The sequence below is a fragment of the Ctenopharyngodon idella genome, chromosome 6 (assembly GCF_019924925.1).
Source record: "Ctenopharyngodon idella isolate HZGC_01 chromosome 6, HZGC01, whole genome shotgun sequence".
NCBI classification, from domain to species: Eukaryota; Metazoa; Chordata; class Actinopteri; order Cypriniformes; family Xenocyprididae; genus Ctenopharyngodon; species Ctenopharyngodon idella.
The window spans coordinates 20,197,208-20,212,996 of NC_067225.1; the positions used below are offsets into that span (position 1 = coordinate 20,197,208).

The 15,789-nt window shown below is 36.7% G+C and overlaps 1 protein-coding gene across 1 annotated transcript; it reads right to left on the reverse strand.

Annotated features, from left to right (window-relative positions):
• Nucleotides 1-744: 744 nt before the first annotated feature.
• On the reverse strand, nucleotides 745-15,769 carry alg6 (ALG6 alpha-1,3-glucosyltransferase). Its single transcript, XM_051896310.1, has 14 exons — nucleotides 15,582-15,769; nucleotides 15,279-15,363; nucleotides 15,033-15,122; nucleotides 14,833-14,921; nucleotides 12,710-12,792; nucleotides 12,534-12,598; nucleotides 12,226-12,411; nucleotides 10,851-10,986; nucleotides 7,442-7,527; nucleotides 5,811-5,895; nucleotides 5,652-5,722; nucleotides 4,006-4,074; nucleotides 1,835-2,030; nucleotides 745-1,282 (listed from the first exon to the last, which is right to left on the reverse strand). Exons 1-14 carry the CDS (start codon nucleotides 15,661-15,663, stop codon nucleotides 1,085-1,087), a joined length of 1,521 nt encoding a protein of 506 aa, XP_051752270.1. The 5' UTR covers nucleotides 15,664-15,769; the 3' UTR covers nucleotides 745-1,084.
• Between the last annotated feature and the right edge of the window lie 20 nt (nucleotides 15,770-15,789).

Consider the following 15,789-nt stretch of genomic DNA (forward strand, 5'->3'; position numbering starts at 1 on the left):
ATACTTTTTTATTTTACAGTTTAATATAGTATTTTTGTTCATTTTTATTGAATAATTATAACAATTATTAATTTTTAGAAGAAAATATTTTAGCTGATGAAAATGTGCTATATATATACACACATACACACACATACATATATATGTATACTATATATATATATATATATATATATATATATATATATATATATATACACACACACACACACAGATTTTTCTTAACGTTTTCACTAACAGTATGTTTTAATTAAAATGGTTTAATTATAGAATTATGCACATTTTCATTATTATATTTTAATCATATTCAGTCATACTCATTGAAAGATAAACATTTTTTGTCAAGTAAAATAAATCTGAAATTGCAATATGGCTTAGTGTGATTATCAAATCGGAAAAGCTGTGATTTCATTAAATATGTGTGCTTTGTTTCATAAATATTGTAATTTTACATTATGGAAGTACATTACTGTATATAATAAATGAGTACTGTATATAATAATAATAATAATATATCTGTATATAATAATATAAATTATTTATATATAGTATCTTAAATACTCTTATTTTTACAGATAAATAGATTTTTGTTTAATAATTTTAATAACAATACTTCTAATAATTATTATTATTAATAATATTTTTGTTATATTGCTATATAATCACAAATATGTTGGCCAAATTGTGCAGCCCTACAAACAAGTACAAGAAACCTGCAGCTTTAAAAATAAATTCTGGAGACACTTTCGTTTGGTACAAAACATTTAATGATGTATCAAAAATGTTAATAAAAATAATGTCAGCACAAACGATCCATTATGGCCTGGTCATTTAGACAATACCAATATCCCGCTAACTGAATTTGTCTCTAAATCATACAAGTGAGAGAAAGTCTGGCAGAACTGTATCTCCTTTCATTTGATTTACTCTTCTCAAGCAAGATCCCTAAACTTCATTAGGAGGAAATTGAATTTTTCCAAACTATTCCCATCCTGTTTTATTCTAACCATAGGGATTGTCCTCTCTTTTCACCAAAATTCTGACTGTAGTTCTTTTGACAACCAATGTCTTTTGAAGACATGTTTCAGTTTGTTTTCTTCTGACTCTTTTTCCTCTGTGGCTCCATCAACTGGACTAGGTTGAAATATATAATGAAACCCAGAAAGTGCAGAAAGGAGAGGACGGAGACCAGAACCGGAAACAGATCAGGCAACTTAGCCGGAGGCTCCAACCACACGCTCATAAAGCTCAACGCAGCCATGGCCACCAGTGAAAACCAGAACTGTAAAAGACAAAGTGAACAACACTTACACAGTATTTCCTTTCCTATAACAATATATCATGACAAAGGTTCATTAGTCCTCCTAGTCAAATGCTAAAACGGTAGTACACAGATCCTTGTAACTTGATGTTTATTTTCCACCCTGTTTTGGGACGGCGAGTCGAGGTATAAACATTAACATGTCTATTTACGACAGATGGAGTGAAGGATCAGTGGAAGTGCTGGTGTGAGCAACATGACCCCCTAATGAAACTCTACCTTCATCGTAGGGCCCCCTTATTTATGTCTCTTGTGTAAATAAATATATCTAGGCAAACCTGTGTTAATGACTCACGCTACACAAATAGCACACCTTCTGGTTTGAACATTCATGCAAGTAGCTGTTGAAACGTTCAGTCTTCAAAAGCACTAAGAAGAGCATGGGGTCAAGCTAATGTGAAAGTTATGGCCCGTTCAAGTGGCCTAGTGCGCTTAACTGACTTCTTCATAAGCGTCGATTTCATTAACGTCAGTGGTGTGGGGTAACGGGCCGTGACGTCAGCGTTAACTTACTTTCCATTTAATGATCCGGCTGAGGTTGAGTTTAGGCAGACAGTGCTGAGTGAGTTTGTGATAGAGGCCCAGCCTGAGCTCTTCATCTGTACTTCTCTCTAAAGCAGAGAGCAGATACAAACTCAGAAAGAGGAATGCCAATGAGGTCACCACGTAAGGCAACAGCAAACCGTCCTTCAGCAGCAGGGGGAGCATGCTAGAGAGAAAACAACAATGTTGAAACATACAGAATTCAGAATGTGTACAATAATGAATTATTTATCCCTCTGTATTTTTATGATACAGCTGGTGTTAATTTTCACAGGTTTTAATTTTTATTTTGATCATGATAAGTGTGCAGTTTTCATTTCATTTGCAGTCATTTCAAAATGGCAGCCCCCATGAAGAGACCCAATCTGTGTTAAATTTTATTTTTTTTTTAAATTTGGTCAATATTTTGTCATGTCATATTCATTTTAGTCAGTTTTACTCTGACTAAAATGGCCTTTTTACGGATTTACAGGACCAGGATTTGGCTGGTCCTGTCATTTCAAAATGGCAGCCCCCATGAGGAGACCCACCCCGTGTTAAAAAAAAAAAAAAAAAAACTTAAAATATTTTAAAGTTTAGTCATGACATATTAATTCATTTTAATCAATTTTACTCTGACTAAAGTGCCATTTTTACAGTTTTTTTGGTTTTTGTTTTAGTTTATTGAAACCTCATTCAAGGTAAACTCTGAGCTGACCGATATAGCAATTGACTTGTACATATACTGACACCTAGTGATGTGGATGTAGAATCAGGCAAATGTTTGTCCAATCCTGCTCCTGGAGGACCAACATCCTTCAGATTTTAGCTCCAACACACTTGCCTAGAAGTTTCTAGTGAGTCTGAAGACCTTGATTAACTGGTTCAGGTGTGTTTATTTGGGTTTGGAGCTAAACTCTACAGCAGTGGTTCCCAACCACGTTCCTGGAGGCCCCCCAACACTGCATATTTTGTAACTCCCCTTTGTCTGACACACCCATTTCAGGTCTTGGAGTCTCTTCTAATGAGCTGATGATCTGAATCAGGTGTGTTTGATAAAGGAGACATGGAAAACATGCAGTGTTGGGGGGCCTCCAGGAATGTCTTTGGGAACCACTGCTCTACAGGACATTGGCCTTCCAGAAACTGGTAGAAATGCATTATTCACAGTCAGCCATGATTAATTTGTCCAATAATTATTTTTTTAGAGGAAAATATTATTTTAGGAAAATAATGTGCCATATAATTATATATATATATATATATATATATATATACACATACACGTGAAATATATATATTATATATATATATATATATACACACACACAAGAAAACTTGAAAACCAGATTTTTCTTAACATTTTCGTTAACAGTATGTTTTAATTAAAATGGTTTAACGAATTATGCAAATTTGTTGTTTTTCTTATAGCTGAAAAAACTCGTTAACGAACATTTTACGAGCATATTAGACATGGAAGTAAACTTATAGCTATCTTAGCAGTTTCCATAGACATTTGGCTAAAAAACAATAACTTGTGGACCAATCTTATCATGAATAATACTGCCATTGAGAAAATGTTGACAAAATAAAACAATCTTTGTGTTAGCAGAACAGGTCATGACGCAGAAAAAAACAATACTAGCTGTGAATTTTGATGCCGCAACATTTCACCATAATGAGTAGAAAGTGTGCAAATTAATGGTGTGTGTTTGCGGTATAGAAAACTGTGGCAATGTGTTGTCTCTGTATGCTCTTGTGGATATTTCCCCTAATAGCGCAACAATTACTCTATCATAGAATATAATCTAATTATCTTCCATAACAAAGAGCATCATGTCTTCAGCTAAAAAACAGAAATATGCAGCATTAAAACATTTTGTGGAAGCAGGCAGTGTGATTCCAGAGAATGGTGGGTTGTGTTTACACAAAGGGGTCTTAGTTTAATGGTATGTGGGCTATGTCATGTAATCCAGTGATATCCTTACACTAAACCATGCACACAACAATTAGTGTGGACAGCTGGGACTCCCCTATCGGCTACTACTCTTCCTCGCACTATACAGTCATTTGCTGATTTTGTTTCCATCTTAACCATGAGGATTCATTTATTTATAGTACAGTGACTTGAATTTAGTAACATATATTGCATGGTATCTTACCTGAAAGTTGACGTTAGCAGAAACCAAATGGCAATCAGAGGTATTTCGTTGACGACAAGGCAAACTGGCCTGTAAAACACATATTTGAATTTTAAGACTATATTTACTACATAACAGATATGTTTATATGATACCATTGCTATAATTATGTAGTTGAGAGGGCAAGGACTAAGTATCAGTATCATCTCTCCCCACTGATCCAGCCACTACACTTCCTCTGTCAGCAATCTTCTAACACCCAATAGAGACCCTTAATCCAAAAACATGCCTTACTGATTGACTAACACATGCAAGATATTACACAACTATTAAAATATGTTGCTTGCAGCTGGCTCTGTGTATGGACATATGTTGTATATCATAATATATTAGATTTATGACATACAAGAATAAACTGCAGAATACTAAGGGGAACTACTGCACTATACTAAACAATCACTAATTTGAAGGTGAAGTTTATAATTTCAAGGAATTGGCCGATATTGCCTTTTTATATTTATGATTATGTGTCCGATAACCAATACGCATTATTTAATTATTGTTCTATTTCAGCATTTTGACTACATCATTAGGGCTCGTTCACACAGAACGCGTCTTTGTGTCTATAAACGCTCAGGAATGGTTTAAAAAAAACACACTCTCAAGATGCGCTTTTGAGACGTGATGCAATAACAGAGGCAAACAGCAGGATAGATAGATAGATACTGTTTTTGACATGAAAAAAAGAAAATAAATTGCATTGGCTTTCTTCCGCCATGTTGCCGTCAAATAAAACAGTTTCAACTGCCAACTTTTTACTGTGAACAGAAGCTCACAATGCTTGCCCCGCCTCTGAGTTCTTCTGATTGGTCCCCTGTTTTGGAACTTACATTGATGAGTGGTGCTGCATGTAAAAGTTGAAATTCTTTTAACTTGACATGGCGTCTTAAAAACGCGGCACTCGTGTGAGGCGCTGCAAAAGACAAGACGTGAGCGTTTACATAGAAAAACACGTTCTTTGTGAACGGCCCCTAGACAGCAATACATTTCTGTATGAATCATTATTATGTCATTATATTAATGTCATATATTAATATTTTCTAAATGGTCGCAAATGTATTTTATCTTTTTTTTGGACTATGCCTATTACGAAGTTGTTTTCTAAATGATCGCAAATGTATTTTTATCTTTATTTTGGGATGTGTCTATTTTATTAATCTACACATTTCTTTATGTACTTATTTACTTTTTTAAATACTTGAGTTACTTTACCCGTGAAAACTGCCATTAGCTGCTTTTCTTTAGAGACCCACCAAACAGTGGCATTTATCAGGTAGGCTCAACATTAAAGTGTAAGTGTATATCAAGTAGTTTCTAGTAACCATCAAAAAATTTTCAAACGTTTCCGTATCCTTTCTACCATCCCTTCTTCTTCTTCTACGGCCCCTACAGTAACTTTTGCCACTTGTTGAGCCCAAAAACGCACAAAAAACAGTTGTGTTATGAAACTGAACACTTCACCTTTAAACATGAAACTGTTAGTTTTAGATACTGTTTTGTGTGTTCGCTTTGTCATAACATTTGTGTCTATTAATAACAGTGGGTCGAGCAAAAGTACTGTTCACAGCAATTGGATCAAGTAGTATGAATTATATCCTGCTGCTTACAAGGCTGCTAGCAGGATGGACTTCTCGTGAACTTGGAAGGAGAAGAGGAAAAAAGCCAGGGAGGAGTTCACCTATAGTATAAGTAGACCGGGAGAGTCAGTGGTCAAAAATACAAGTTGTTGAACGGTCAAAGACAAACATAATGATGACACCACTTACCAAGGCAAGCTTGAACTGCCATAGAGTGGGTTTGGACAACAATTTTAATGATGAAGGCAGGTTGAACAACAGAGTAAGAGCAAAACTGTAAAAAAAGAAATGTATATAATTGAATACATCCATGAATTAATGACAGATTTACTATACACACAAACAGAGAGGAGAAATACGATCAAGAGCCCCTGTTGCCAAAGCCCGTAATCTATCCCATGGAACTAGAGAACGCGGCTGCCTGATCTTTTTATACATCCTCACAGTCAACAAGAAAGATCCCAGCATGCAGGAAATGCATGAGATTCAGAGATGGCCTGCCGAGCACTCACAGAATTACTTTAACCCCTCAGTCATCACTCTCTTGGAGGAAAATGACCCTATTAGAGGTGAATGACCCTTGTGGGACAAGAATCTGGTCCATCACACTGATGCAAATGTAACAGGTGAGATAAACTTTACAGGGAATGCAAGTGTATCTTACTCAACTGTCATTTTTTAACCTTAGCAATTTGTTTCCTTGTGACGTGTTTTAAAAAGTAACGTACAATTGCTTATAAAACTATATGAATGTCACAACCCTGTTAAATGTGAACTCGGAGCTGACCAATGTAGCATTCGTTAATGTAGCAATCGTCATATACTGACACCTAGTGGTGTGGATGTAGCATCTTGCAAACTTTACACCTTCTAGTAAAGCATTAATCCCGCAGTCAGCAATTATTAATTTATTTTGCAAACAAAAAAGTGTACAATAATAGCGGGATAGCAAAGATGAAGTGTGCAGTATTTGGCTAGTTCTGTCATTTCAAAATGGCTGCCCCCATGAGCGGACCAGCTCAGTGTAAAATAAAACAGGTTTTATTAGGCTACTTATATAACTGGAGTCTTTATCTCACATGAATGTACATGATTTTAAACATATTTATGCTAAAATATTATGCATTATGTGTAAAACTTTTTAATGAGGAAAACATGCCTGAGTGCACCTTTAATGAAGCACTTAAAGGGATAGTTCACCCAAAAATGAAAATTCTGTCATCATTTAGTCACGCTCAAGTGGTTCCAAACCTGTATGAATTTCTTTCTTCTGCTGAACACAAAAGAAGATATTTTGAGGAATATGGGTAACCAAACAGTTGATACAGGAAACTATGGAGGTCAATGGGGTCCCATCAACAGGTTGGGATAACAACATTCTTCAAAATATCTTCTTTTGTGTTCATCAGAAGAAAGAAACTCATTCAGGTTTGGAACAACTTGAGGGTGAGTAAATGATGACAGAATTGTAATTTTTGCGTGAACTATCCCTTTAAAACAGACCCATGAGAAAATCAATTACCGACCCTGCAAATATAGACTGAACAAAGAGACAAACAAATCGTTAAAGATTCTGAAGCAAATAGTCAAAGAAATAATCTTAACCAAGCCCTTGCACCTGCAGATTAGTGTCCACATATCAGTGTCACAAAATCTCTCTGATATCATTAACTACCCATAATCCTTCTGTGCCCTCCATTATAATGAGATGTGTTTCGCAAACTTGGTAAGAGGGAATATACTGAGACTTTTAGGAGGATACATAAAGAGACAAAGGAAAAGGAGAAAGGGTTGTGGGTAAATGGATGGTGAAGGATTACCTGAGGAACAGCTGAGTCTCTCTGGACAGCAGGGTCTTGATCTTTATCAGCACATTCAAGCTGCACCATGTGTTAGCCACTTTATCCTGTCAACAAACACATGCTGTCAAAGTCACTAAACTAATGCGCTCCGGACAGAATGACACAATGAGAACGAATGATACACTGACTGCTAGGTCAGTTTTCAAGTTCTTCATGAACAGTTGTTTAAACTGGTGTAAATTCAGGGATGTCAGTTCAGTTTAACTTAAGGTCCAGACTGAACTAAATTTCACATTTAACTTTATGCGGTAATAACTACTATTGGGGTAAAATATTGGGATAAAAAAATGTAGGGAATATTAATCACAACAATAAAGGCAATATAAAGAAACAGCACTGCTTTTGAAATTTAAATACGCCACCTAAAATCTGTATTTAAAAAAGTCAGTATTTTATTAACTTACTGTAAGCAACTTGCTGTCGGTAAAAATTTAGTTGAATTAACTTATTTAAAATATAAAAAATTAGTTTGAAAATTAGTTTAAGTTTTAGTCATTTTATTATCTGATTGTTATATATATATATATATATTTCTAGCAAAATTTCTAATTATCGTTGTTCATCTAATATTCATATTTAATTACCGAAAATAATTTGTAATGGTTTTTAGTTATATTACACAATAACAACTCTATTAAACCTATAAGCCGTTTCTTTGACAGGTCTGAGATTTCATAAATACCGTGTATGAATTTACTCGGGTAATAAAATCAGTGGTTAAAGTGAAGAATTTTGTTCTTGTTCATTTTCTATATTGTTGCAGCTCAAGAAAACAAACTTCTGAAATAACTGCAAATTTATGATCACGCTTACAAAATTAGCACTGACATATAAGGCAAGTATCTTTAAATGGTATGTGGCTTTTGAAAAGAAAGCACATAAGTGGCATTACTCAGCGTAATCATTTCCCAACTGAAAGCGCAATAAAAATTCCTGTGGGCATTCTTGAGGGGCATTGGTACAAAGGGCAAGGGTGAAGTATTACACTCCCATTAATTTTCCCGTCAAGTAACCGTGATGTCAAAAAAAGCTATGCACTTATTTGTAAACTTACAGACGCAGGGTTGATGCATACCAAGGACATTAATAACATCACCCAGGCTGCAAACACTGCGGTTTTGCCACACACAGAAGACCAAATTGCACCCTTTAGGAAACTGATCCGTTACGAGTGCCCATTGACCTTTCTGCTGGGGTACCGACATGTGATTCCTCAAAGACTGGTGGCCTTTAGCAGTTGTGCAAAAACAGAGTTAGTAAATGTTATGAAAGTTGCAGCCCTGCTTCTGAGAAACTCTCCATACTGCTCAGTCCTCGAAAACACAGCTGCTGTCTTTCACAGCTGTGTGGAGATGAGTGGACACTACAGCTGAAGATGAGACCCACTTTGAAATATGTCTCAGTATTTATTACAATATTTTGGACCCCACTGACTTTCACTGTATGGACAAAAAAAAAATATCTTCTTTTGTGTTTCACAGAAGAAAGAAAGTGATGCAGGTTTGGAACAACATAAGGTTAGATAAATAACAGAATTTAATTTTTATTTTCAATTTTACATTTCTTACAGACAAACAGCACCGATTTAGCTATCGACTAAACATCACCTGGCTTTACCGTCCTCTGATGTATACAGTACGTGATAGCAGCCGCCAAGACTCGCTTAGCACTTCCTCTGTCACAAATGCTCAAGGCTCTAGGTTAGAATTACTCACACCTTGTGTATTATGTTAGCCTCATGTCAGGCAAATGCATGATATATTCCAGGCCCTGAGCCCTGTAGAATTTTCAATTACTTCTCACAACACAGCTACTCTGACAACAGGGTTTTTGGGTACATTTCAAAAGCAAGCCGCAGTACTTATACATCGTGTATTTCAGTATTGACTTACAAAAGGAATCAGACCTGGCTTTAGACAACTAACAGGAGACAGCTCTGGTTTTCCAATAAACTCAATGTGAGACCCTTGTTTACTAATCAGATCTAAAGGATAAATCCTGCTCTAGACACAAGGGGTCTTATTGGGGTAATCTATGAATATAGAAAGATCTGAATGGCAAGATGTGCATTAAGTCAGTCTTCCATTTGCATTAGTATCACAGAACCAGAATTGAACACTGTTCATAGTTTACTGCATGTATCTACATAGGATTCTGGCAATAGTGTATTTATGCATTCATGCATGCATACAGAGAAAAATGTAATGCATGTGGATAAGGATTTCAAGGGCATTTCCAAGCAAACCCTGCATTGGAAATTTTAAAACAGGCTAGCACACATCGAATAAGCATCACAAGCATGCTGTAATGATGTGTTGAAAACACAGTAAATATGACTGATTTACATGCATTTTACCACCGTGTTTTACTAAAGTAAAGCTCAAAGCCTGATACCAAATTGTGTAAATACTGCAGTGACTGTAGGCAAATAGTAAACATTTATTTCTCAATGTATGTCACCATTAGCAAGGTAATTCAGTTATGTAAACGCGGGTTCAAGAGAATCAAATCAATTTAAAGGTGCGGTAAGTAGATTTTGAACAAAGCTGTTGGACATTGTTGATATTTGAAATCAACCCAAACAAACCCGCCCCTCTCTTCATTGCTCCGCCTCCAAAACTCACACGCCAATCCTAACCACCCTGCTCCGAATCGGTCTCGAACCCCGGCCCGTTCGCTGCTGGCATGCGAGGCAAATGCATTAAAATGACGCTAAACACCCCATTCTCTAGAGGTCGTCAGTGTGCAGTGGTTTAACAGCAATACTCTCACTATTATGGCCACTGTTACACACGCAATGAGAGTGGATGTCTGTTTATCACAGCTGACGCGCAACAAAATGCTTCACGAAAAATAAAGCGCAGTTGATGAACAAACGACAAGGAAGCACAAAAAAATTAACGTACAGTACACAAGAGTAAATACAAAGTGTTCGTTGTTAGTCGCCAACAGCACAGCAGCTTCAGACAATCAAAACCCAGTGTTACTCACATCAAAGCAGCCTCCGTCTGTTTTCAGGCCTTCCCACTTAGCTTTCTCCAGCACTGGAAAGCTTTTCTAATATAAACGCGGGTCCTAAAGTGCTTGCCCAGTCATAAACCTTCATTCCAGTGATATTCTTTTGAGCTGTTATATTGTGTCCCAGTTTTTTTTCCTTATTTTTAAATCTCCCTCTTGCTCTTTCTCTCTCCTCGACCATCATACGCCCCTTAATGCTGATTGGTTAGACGTTTGTTGTTGGTGTCGGCCTGACTAACTTCCAAACAGTGTTTTTGAATTTCTACTGACTCCACCTTTAAAGGAAATTATTTAGGTGAACTTGACGGAGTTTGACCATTGATGCTTTGTGATGATGCAGGTTAATTACCTCAAACAGACCCCGACCAACAGGAAAAAGGCGATCAAGAACTTGTAGAGGTTGTTTGGGGTCGGACAAAAAGGGCATCCAGCAGAAGGCAAAGGTCACCAATACAGTCAATGAGATCTTGGCCAACAGAAACAATCTGGGGACACACAAAAAGCACTGTAAAAACCCAACAATATATTTTTGTCTCAAAGAAAAAAATAGAACAAAGACACATTAAAAAAAAAAAAAAAAATATATATATATATATATATATATATATATATATATATATTAAGATATAAATATATTCAAATATTAAGCCATTTTGTTTCATTCAGGGATCACATTGTCTGTTGTTCTAACAATTCAATTAAAGGTGGCACCAACAATTTTTTTAAATGATTTTCTGACCAATACAACCATCTTGGGACTTTTGATTTTTACATACTTGTCAAAGAATACTATTAATTTAATATCTGTAAGAGAAAATAAAATACTACCGCTTAATTACGTTTTTTCTCATTTCTATAATTTAATTGTCATAAATCAGGTTTCTTGACTACTTGAGCGGAGACAATATACCCTCACAGTTTTTTAGTTCACTGTATACCGTAACCACTAACACCTCTCAGCTGTAGATATACAGTTGCACGCACAGACATAGCAGGGAGGGTCAGGCATGGCCAGAGAGTCATCTGGACATGTCTCTTCCCAGGCAAACTAATCCACCAATGCATTTGCCTCCAAAATGCCCTTGGTACATTGTTACTAAATCAACAAATGCAAGACAGCAAAGAGCAGAGCATGTGGACTGAGACTGGCATGTAAAATGCATGTAACCTGCATACCTAAAAAGTAACATTTAATAATAAAAGATCATTTTAAAATTACACCTTTAGTGGTGAAGTGCCAGATGATGAACATTAAGCATTTGTTATTAGCTGGCATAAATCAGGCAGTCGGGTTATGACACTTACAGCTGGACTGTACAGCTAAACTTGTAATTATAGGAATGTCAACAGATTCATTAATTAATGGAGAGCAATTTTCCATTAACTGAACTTTTTAGTAAGTAATAATTCATACTTGCTGAGATTTGGTGATTTGGGTTCAGCTATAAAATAAACTACTAAATGACTTTACTTTAAATTTAGGTCCTATTTTGATTTCATTAATTATATAAACACACACACAGAGATACATCTTACTGTGTCTATTGAACATAGGCATAGATACATGCATTGATTGTGATAAATAAATTTAACACTGAGGCCTTGAACTTTCTGAAATCTTTTAAGGGTCTGCTTAAAAAACAAATACTCAATTTTAACATATAATTGAGATCAACATTTAACCAACAAACCGCAGTGTTTATGCACCAACCCAAGAGACTCACCCTCGCCCAGTTAAGCCCTGTTTGATGCACTTCCCCAGGAGGTAGCAGAAGAAAGGCAGCGAGTGGTACAATTCCATTTGCTTGTAATTGAGAGCCAAGGTGAAGGCCAAAGAACCAAACAGGTCCCAGCCCAAACCAAGTCCCAGAATCCCCCATAGAGCCAGACCCAGGCTCACACAGTTATATCTGAATATGCAGTTAAAGACTATGCATGTGCTGTTTTTGCTGGATTTTAAGTTCTTGACATGTTTGTGAATAGATAAAATATTACATCCCATAGCAGAATTAGGGTAAATGGTAAAGGATACTGAAAATGGCCGTAGTCAATCAGTACAAGTCCTGGATACAGAAGGATGCAAAAAGCTGTGGCAACCTATGAGAACAGTAAAAGATACAGTTTGACCAAATCAAAGCAATAATGTAATCTCACTGATTACAAATTTTTTAGAACAATATACAAATTCAAAGGGAATTAATTTAGTACCTTTTGTTTAGAGGATCCATCGCAAAAGTAGAAGCAATAAACCAAAACTGCTGGAATGTAGATCAAAATATCTGCAAAAAGAACTATAGGAGATGAGGAAGGTTAATATACAAAGCCATGATCAATGCCCTGTAAACATTAACATGCTTTATAACATTCAGTATTATTCAAAGCAATGCAGGTTACAAGCAATAATAACCCCACCCTCTTTAAATGAACATACATATTTACATACAGACAAAGTATTGGGACACCTGACCATTACACCAACAGGGACTGTAATGACGTTGCATTCTAAATACATAGACATTATGGAATTGGCCCCCCCTTTATAGCTATAACAGCTTCCACTCTTTCTGGGAAGGCTTTCCACAAGATTTTGGAATGTTTTCAGGGCTCTGTGCAGGCCAGTCAAGTTCTTACACACCAAACTCAGCCAACCATGTCTTTATGGACCTCGCTTTGTGCACTAGGGCACAGTCACGCTGGAAGAGAAAAGGGCTTTCCCCAAACTTTTCCCACAAAGTTGGAAGCATAGTATTGTCAAAAATGTTTTGGTATGCTGAAGCATTAAGATTTCCCTTCACTGGAAAGTGCCTAGTCCAACCCTTGAAAAATAGCCTTATACCATCATTATCCCTTCTCCATTAAACTTTACAGTTGGCACAATGCAGTCAGGCAGGTAACATTCTCCTGGCATCCGCCAAACCCAAACTCGTCCATTAGACTGCCAAACAGAGAAGCGTGATTCGTCACTCCAAAGGAACATGTATCCACTACTCCAGAGTCCAGTGGAAGCGTGCTTTATACCACTCCATCTGATGCTTGGCATTGTACTTGGTGATGTGAGACTTGCACGCCGCTGCTCGGCTATGGAAACCCATTCCATGAAGCTTTCGCCGCACAGTTTTTTTGTGCTGATATTAATGCCAGTGGGAGTTTGAAACTCTTTAGCTATGGAATCAACAGAGCGTTGGCAACTTTTATGCACCATGCGCCTCAGCACTCTGTGACCCCGCTCTGTGACTTTAAGTGTCTTCCGCTTCATGGCTGAGTTGCTGCTGTTCCTAAACCTTTCTACTTTCCAATAATACCACTTACAATTGACCGTGGAATATTTAGCATGGATGAAATTTCACAAACTGACTTATTGCAAAGGTGTCTATTTTCTTACTTAGCCTGCTGCTGGTTCGAACTGCTTTAAAGGGGACCTATTATGCCCCTTTTCACAAGATGCAAGTCTCTGGTGTCCCCAGAATGTGTCTGTGAAGTTTCAGCTCAAAATACCCCACAGATCATTTATTATAGCTTGTCAAATTTGCCCCTATTTGGGTGTGAGCAAAAACAGAAGAGGGCAGAGCTTTGACAGCTAGTGCTTCGGTTGCTCAACAACAACAAAGCTGGAGAAACAGCAACATTACACACTAACTAAAGTTAAAAAAGAGAAATTATAATCAAGGACCCCTTTAAGAACAAAAAGCAGCCCTTAACTGCTGGTCTAGGATCAGTTTTCTCCATAATAGCATATTGGTGAAACATATTTGGCAAACGATCCAGTGCGTATCTGTGTTTGCGCTCTGGAGATCATCAAAGGTTTCTATTTACAATGTGATTTTGCAAGCAATGGCCAATCAAACAAAAAACTTCAGCGTTTTGAGCGGTGAGTGGATTCTGAGTTCTGCACGCTCACAAATCCTCTCGTTATGACAAACATTTATGTAATTAAGAGATTCATTGTACAGTCAGCTTCACTGATTATAACGTAACTTTGTGAGACTGCGATGAACTAAGTCAAGTCACCTTTGTTTGTATAGCGCTTTTTCAATACAGATTGTTTCAAAGCAGCTTTACAGTGATAACAGGAAAATTATGCAACAAAGTTTGTTTTGGCTGTACAGCAGCTCTAGAAGAAAAAAGTGCCATTGTTTAGCTGTAATAATGCGATAAATATGAATTTCTTCATAGGTGGAGGGTGAACCAACTCCAGGGTAAGGTTTGTGAACATCTATGTATATAAATATATCCAAATATTGTTTATGAGTGGTTTTATGCTCTAAATTCAGTTCAGTTAACATGCCATTTAACATATTTGAAATAAATAAATTTCTGGTGTCAATACCTACCTGTGGCTCTCATGAACAACTTATGAGTGTGGCTTTCATAGCCTCTAGATGCATTCAACTCTACCCATTCAGGATTAAACAGCTTTGCTCTATCAAAATACACAGAGAAAAATCAAAATCACCATCATGAAGCCATGTTCAACTGATCTAATTTAAAAATCTTTTATGGATATGATGTACCATGTACAAAAAACACTTACACATATGCACACACTAGACTGTGATAGGCTGTGAGGGGAGGGTAATCAAGTCCCCAATAGTTCAAATCATTATTTGTAGTATTGAAATACCTTGTTTGGAAAAGAAAAGAAAAACTATTAGGTCACATTCATATAAGGCATTGGCTTTATAAATAGAATTCATTCAACTTTTACAAAAAATAAACAAAAGAGGGGGCTTCAACAATGTTGGTATACTTGGCCATGGAGGAGGAATGAAAGACTAACCATTCATGAACAGGCAGATTGTAAGTCACTTCTTGCCAGTGTCTCTGTGCTTCATAGTCCCCGAACATTGGCGGTTTACCTGCACCTATTCCATTAAATTGAGAATAGTATGGTTTATTAACTAAACGTAGATGTATGAGGTATAATAATCATCATATAACATTATTTCACGAACAAAGTTTATCCCACTTTATTGTTATTTTACATGAGCTAATCTTGCTCATTTAGAGATGAATGAGCTGTTCCGAACACACTGACTGACGTGTCAATCCTAAAGAAACCGGTGCTTCACTGAAAACCAACCTGAGTATGAATGAAAAGACACCGCCCATCTCGACGTTAAAACGAGCAACACGCACAGTGAAATAAGGCTCCAGTTCTCCATGTCTGGTAGCCTTCAGGACGTTTGATTTAAAAATCATAAATCTGTAACATCGCTCATGCTTTCCTGCAGAGCCGAATAGGCTGAGATTCACTTCCTGAAACATTACGTCAGCGGAGTGGCGCCTTG